General features: G+C 37.5%; 1 protein-coding gene across 4 annotated transcripts in view; it reads left to right on the forward strand.

The window, feature by feature from the left end:
• The window catches only part of LOC140322984 (uncharacterized), a 12,278-nt gene extending 6,090 nt beyond the window's left edge, over positions 1–6,188 (forward strand). The window contains exons 3-5 of one of the 4 annotated variants that reach the window (XM_072399669.1): positions 394–482; positions 2,762–2,818; positions 5,531–6,188. In XM_072399669.1, coding sequence (XP_072255770.1) covers positions 394–482; positions 2,762–2,785 — 113 coding nt within the window. In that variant the 3' untranslated portion in view covers positions 2,786–2,818; positions 5,531–6,188. Of the gene's footprint in view, positions 1–393; positions 483–874; positions 1,247–2,761; positions 2,891–5,530 lie in introns of those variants that run through there. The other 3 variants (XM_072399668.1, XM_072399666.1, XM_072399667.1) reach the window with 3 other exon arrangements.
• Positions 6,189–7,169: the final 981 nt, after the last annotated feature.

The raw sequence follows: 7,169 nt of genomic DNA on the forward strand, positions 1-7,169 counted from the left end.
CGTCCAATCCGATCCGCCGGTCCGGTCGTTCGTTTCCAACGAGTTTCCTCGTTCGCCGGCGTCGTTGGTTACTTTTTTACGAACTATTTTTTTGCCCAATCGATCGTTCGTCGTTCGATTGGAACGATAAAAATTGGAAGTGTGTACGCACCTTTAGAGAAGGAGCATTGGGACCTCTGTACTTCTTCATGGCTAAGGGTACTACTGCTGCATGTTGAGAGGAACAGGTCTGGCACTTGCTGGGAATTTGGTCATTGGGAAATATTGGAGTGAGGGATAATCTATTAAACCCTCTTAGTCTATAGAATGAGTGTGATATTAGAGTGGGAAAGGTTGGATAGTTTTGCAAAACACAGAAACTATTTTTGATTAGGACATATTTTATTATTGCAGATCAAGGTACATACATGAACTTCATTCTGATGACGGTATTGACTCCAGCTGCAAAGGTTATTTTCACTGCATTGTTTTTATATTTAACGGTAAGTTTAGTCTTATCCTCCTTTAACCCTCCTAGTGTTCCATCCATATTTCCATGCAAAAAGTGTTACATTTTGTTTGCATGGGAATTTATTTTACATTGTAGGCTATCATCCTTAGACATTACTCACCTAAATATGTCAAATATTTGATATATTTAATAGGTTTAAGAATAAACTTTAAATAAAAAAACACAAAAATCTGTAATAAAAAATAGTTAAACATGGAATATAGCTGTACATTAGCTTGTACAATATATATATATATATATATATATATATATATATATATTATAATACAATTATTTATATATTATATAAAGATTTCTTTGTATCGGACTCAATACAGCTATTTTGTATTGAATTCAATACATATTTATTTGAATTTCCTGCAGGGGTGCCCAACCTCCGGCCCATGTAGCTGTCAGATCCGGACCTCTGCTCATTCCCTCTCTGATCCTTGTTCTGCGGGGAATGGGGTGCACGCACCTCCTATGTTTCGGTATGGGATCGTGCTGCCAGGAGCGTGAGCTGCTCCCGGCCACCATGTACTGTGAGATAATCGTGTAGTCTGTGTCCATGCTGCTGTCATTATCCCCATGTATAAATCTCCTTCACTGATTGTCGTAGCAATATGAAAATTTCAGATACAGGCTCACAAGCATAAAATCCTTCCCATAAAATCCCTATCCAAAAAAAACAATCAGGGATATTTTCACTTTAAGGGGGGCTATTTCAAGACCAGGGTCCCCAAATTAAGTTTCCATGTTGGGCCCACTCTCATGGCAATGAACATTAGGGTACTGACAATTGTCTGTGCGCTGTGGTGTCCCTTAAAGTTCACAAAAATCCAAGGCTGCATTCAGATTGGCAGTGAGATTGTGGTGCGGTTACCGCTTCCTCATGCCATGGAACCCTGGCTGCCGTCTGAAGTGAAATCTGCTGACGCTGCGATGTGAGGGACTGAGCGGCTGGAGAGCTGCCTGTTACACATAGCTGGACACTTACATTCTGTGAACACAATTTCTCTTGAACAAAGGGATGTTGGCAACTGGAAATAAAGGAGGCAGTAGGAAACTCCTTTTATCACCCCCTCTTTCCCATTAAAATGTTATGGCCATCACGTCATGCTACCTTGTCACACATAGCTATCCCCTTACTCTTTATGAACCCCAATTACTCTGTAAGAAAAGGGAAATGTGACTGCAAGTGCAGAACTCTTGTGGCTAAGTCCCCCTAACATTTCATTACTATGGTGCCATCACAAGATACGAAAAACTACACCTGTTATACCCTTCTTCCCTGTCCCACATAGCTGGCCACTTACCCCAATATCTCTTTAACAGTTGAGGAAGGGAAATGTAGGATAAGTGGGGGACTCTTGTGGTATCACTCCTACCAAACCATGGTGCCCTGACACATATAAATGTCCGCTTATGTTCTTTGAATCCCAATTTCTACTGAAAGGGGAGCTGTAGGAATATTAAAATGTATGGTAAGTGGGAGAATCTTGTGGCTAACTTCCCCTAAAACTTTATTCCTGCATCACCATCTCAAGATAAGAATAACTATATCTGTCAAACCGTGCTACCCTGTCACACATAGCTGGCTACTTATCTTCTGTGAACCCTAATTTCTCAGGAACGGGGAGATATAGGGACCCGAATATGTAATAGTAAGAATGTGTACCCCTTGGCTATCTGTCACATGAACTACATTTCTCTGGAAGTATCCATGGCAGAAATTCTTGATTTATCATTTCCTTTATTTGGTGCATGTATGCTACAGTAACTAGAAACATTTCAATTTAGTTTCATTTTAAATTAAAACAATTGGAGTTTTAAATCTCTTTAAAACATCTGTAATGTTTATTTGCATTGCGGCCTGCAAGTTTTATCCCAACGTCAACAGTGACCCCCAGATGAAAAAAGGTTGGGCACCACTGCTCTAGAGGTTTATCATTGACACCAATGATCTTTTTGGCTATCTGTAATACAGCAATGTAGGAGACATTCTTCCCACTGACACATTAATCTAATGCACTGTGAGCTGTGGATATAGTAATTATAGAAAGGGTTCTCTGAGATCAGAAAATTACTCCAAGGGTTCCCCCAAGTTTAAAAGGTCAGAAAAGGCTGCTGTGTGATGCTTTTCTGCCCCCCATGTATATAGCCATTGTTCACTTGACAAACTGAATTCTCCCCTATAGCAAATAAAGCTGCACAGCCAAGATTTACCTAACTTTTATCCAAAATATGTATTTTACACAATTTGTTTTACAGTGGAGAAGAACATTGACTTCCTGAATCTTTGAATCCTGCTGGTAATCATGTACAATGGTAGCATCATGTAAATATGTTATGTTGCTTCATATTGTCAAAGTGTCAATAAAATTGATTAATACAGCTGCATTTGATGAAATAAAAAGTAGCCAGTTTATCCTCCAACTATCTACTCAGTGTTCTCCCCAGACCCTTTTAGCTGGGCGCACCACCCGGCTGTTTCTGGGTGGTAACTGATGAGTTGGGTCAACATTCAGGGGCTTCCACCCGCCTAGAATTTCTTCCCACCCAGCTTACAAAAGTTTCTGGGTTGAGCACTCCTACTCATCAGGGTGATCCAGGTTTCCAATCCAATGGTTTCAATACCCGGTAGACCTAAACCAGAACTAAACAAATCAGAAAAAAAATATCAGGAGCAATTGGGCCTTAATGGTTTGCAAATATCAATGCATGGGAAGTGTAATGGTACAAAACAAAATGGCTAAAGAAGTTGGGTTTTTGCAGGTGCTTCAACACTGTTTATTAATAAGATTATTTGTGTTGCATCTCATATTTAGAGCACTTGTTAACATTTCAATAGACTTGAACAGAGCACCTTTTACAAACTGAAACTTTTGTAGGTGTTTTTTTTAACACCTAACACTTTTATAAGCATCTATGGGAAGACGTTTAAATAAAATTATGTGCTTTTGCTAAATAGCTGTCAAAACCACCTCCAGGAACAGTTGATGCTGTACCCTGTAAGCGGTAACCACACTGCACATCAATCATGTTAACAAATCCTAATGATATATTTAATTTATACCCAGCCCAGCAGTTAACATATACATGTATTGTAACCAAAAGGCTCAGCTTCATTCTAATTCAGAATTAACAAAAGTCTATATAATGACAAAAAAAAAAAAGTTTAAAATCTTCATACAAAAAATGTATAAATTGATCCATGTAATTATCTAATAATCTGAAAAGGCAAATAAATGTTTATATAGTTTAATTTGCATAACTGGATAGTTGAATTGTTTTGTATATATTTAATAGTAAAACATTTTAACATTGGTACAAAATTATTATTTACATATGTTCAAGGATATTTCACAGTACCCCAGGCGTTTCGCCTTATTAGGCTTCCTCAGGGGATCACATGAGATCAATAACATATATTTGCAGTAAAATTGTACACAAGAGACAAGGGACGGTAGGTTCTGTACATGCCTAGGGTTCACAAAACGTATCATAGGGTCTGGCTGTAATGTATGAAGGAGTCCAAATTTAAGTATAATTAAATGAAACAGTGCTAAGTGAAATATGTGTTCAATACTTTATTTTCATACTATATCATGTGTCCATATATTATTCATCAGCCAATATGTGCCAGGTTGCAGGGTATAGAAATTGGAGCATACCTTTATCTCGCCTTTCCTAGTGTCCTATTGATATTCAGGTTTATGAATTATCCACAGTTGTTGTTTGGTATGGTGACAAATAGGAGTCAGTTTCTTTGTGCATAGGTGGTTGTGGGTGGTAGTAAACAGCAGGATGTCCGCAGTACAGCCCCATGGGTCTGTTTAGAGTCAGGACCATTTTAACTATTTAACTAACTCAGGATAATTTTCACTATTAAAAATATACACAATATTTGCCCTTGAAAATCCTGTCTGTTTCTGTCCTTACATTTACCTATGCAAAATCCAGGCTGGGCATAATTTTATAGAGCTACATAATCAGAACCTTCCTAAATATCCTTTTGAGACATAGTTGAATTGCTTATTTACAAACATTGATTTAAATATTTGTAATTGTGTTAGTGATAGGCACAAAAATCAGTGACTGTGACAACGACATTCTGACTGCGGTACAGCACAAGATCAGATTGCAGGGGACTTGAAAAGATACAATGCTAATGATTAGGAAGGGAGAATAAAGTGCCAACTGCTGCCTGGGTGGGAGATTGCACGGTATAGGCAATACTGCACATTTCTGTAAATGTTTTTATTTTTTTCTACCTATAGAATGAAAAAATATACTAAGCTAGACACTTATCCCACCAGTTATGCTATTTTCATTGTAGGCATTGTACATAGGAAATGTGATGATGTTGATAGACAAGTCAGAGTGCAGGAGAGATCCATAAATCAAGAGCTAACAAAAACATTACCAGACATCAACAAAACTTCACCGATATCCAAATCAATCTAAATCTAGAGTGAACCCTGATGGTGCAAACTGTTCTCCAAAGATGCACTGAAAAGCATGTTGAATATCTGCACAAAACATTATACACTGTTTTTAAAGTTAAAATTGTGACAGTAATACAGCTATACACCAGCAGTATAATAATAGAAACCTTCCTGGAAGATTTTGCAATGACGGAAATAATGTACAGGTTGGGGCTGATAGCATTGTGTAGCTGACAAGTAACCACATCCTTTCTTGAAGGTGGCCACTTCACAAATTATGAAGATCTCACCTCAGCAATGCTTTATAGTATTTGCAAAGAAGACTAACTGCATTTAACCAAAATAAAACCCTAAATACTACAACTACAGTATCCTAAATTAAAAATATGAATAAGTGTCGGTTTGCATTGGGTATCAGAAATAGTTACCTCTTCCTAAAAAAAGCCACTGATTTCCCCATACATAATGAATTGGGTTGACTAATTACCAATCCCCGACCAAAACCAATGCATAGTAATGGTTGTGTATTATTCTTAGATTTTCTGTATTTATATATTTTCTGTATTTTATTTCCATTACTTCCAATCTCTAGAAACAACAGGAAATGAGAGAATATTGCTCCAAAGGAAGGGATATTTCCTCTTAAACATTTGGTTCTGGAACAGCATCACCATTAGAAGAATTTAGGGAGTTTCTCTCAACTGACATAGGAGAGCACAAATCTCCAAAGCAGAGCTATACAGCGCTGGATTTCCTGGAGCAACTAAAAAAACAACAACTTTCAATTGTATATTAAACAAATAGCAGATAAAAGAAGTTGAACATGTACAATATATTTCTATAACTAGTATTATCATTGAATATTTGTTCATACTATTTTATGTATTTTGTTTAGATTTGGTCAATGATACTCGTTCCTAAGGAACAGCCTTAGGCTACGTACACACGTGGAATGGTTCTCGTCCGATAATCGGCTCAGTGCTGATGTTGGGCGAGAATCTGGCGTGTGTACAGTGCTTGTCGTCCGAACGACTTTTCTGGTGTATCCATGGATGACGAACGATTGTAATTCAAGTGAAGGTGAGAGCGCACAGCAGGGTGCCGCTAAGTCATTCTCCTCCCCTCTCCATAGAGCAGAATGGTGCTGTATGTACAGCACTTGTTCATGCATCGTTCATCCTTTCCAACAACAATTATTGCACGTGTGTACAATTATTATTAACAATTATTGTACGTGTGGAAAAGAAAAATCTTTCCCCCCTTCTAGTGGAGAAAATATTGTATCAATTGTATTATTGACACATTGTAAGATCTTAAATAATTCACACTGTGAAAGGCAATATGCTACTATTTGTTTTTATCAAATGTTTGTTGTATAAAGTTTTTTGATACAGAAAAAAAATTGTTTTTATATGATGGCCCTCTGAAAGTCCCACTTTTTGAACTCTCTTCAGAAAACCTCTTTTACCAGATAAGTTAGTGGTTAGAGATTGCATAGATTTGAAAGTTTTTCATGTGTAAGTGGCAGTAAATGTCCAGTTCTCTCTTCCAGTTCTCACACACTTCCTGCGTAGTGTCAGATGTGGCACAGATGGATAGATGTACCAGTGACACGTCCCAAGTTGCACTACAATAACCCTGACAAATCTTGGCAAATTCAAATCCAGCATAATAATAATTTAATACATATTTAGTATCTGCCCTAATGCCACAATGATCAAATCCTGATTGTTAAGCAGCATATTTCAATTTAACGTCTGAAAACTGGACAGGATTTACACAACTTACCAAATGCACCTGAATGCCTCGATATAAACAGTACCTTAATCTGCCTTTTCACAAGCCTCCTATAATTCATCTTTATTCAGGAAAGGAAGGGCGTCAGTTCCTTAGCCAATTTGGCTTCACACAAAATACTGTTTACGGTAACTAAAATGGATTTTGTTGATTGGAAGAAAATAGAGATGACCTGATCAGTGAATTCTGCTCCCTCCCTATCACCACACTTGACCAAGCTGTATTTCTTAGGCCCAGAAGCACCTATGGCATGCAGAGTAGAAGAGTGCCTGAAAAGAATAGCAATTTGTCAGATCAGACCACTCATTTATGTGTTTTACAACTTTATATTTAGCAGATGCCTAGCATTTATACCTAAATTCCACATGTTTGGTTTTCATTTCAAATTAAATGTTTCCCTGTCTGAATAAAACAGAGTAGCAGAGAACTTCATT

Source organism: Pyxicephalus adspersus, chromosome 2 (assembly GCF_032062135.1).
Source record: "Pyxicephalus adspersus chromosome 2, UCB_Pads_2.0, whole genome shotgun sequence".
In the NCBI taxonomy this organism is placed as follows: Eukaryota; Metazoa; Chordata; class Amphibia; order Anura; family Pyxicephalidae; genus Pyxicephalus; species Pyxicephalus adspersus.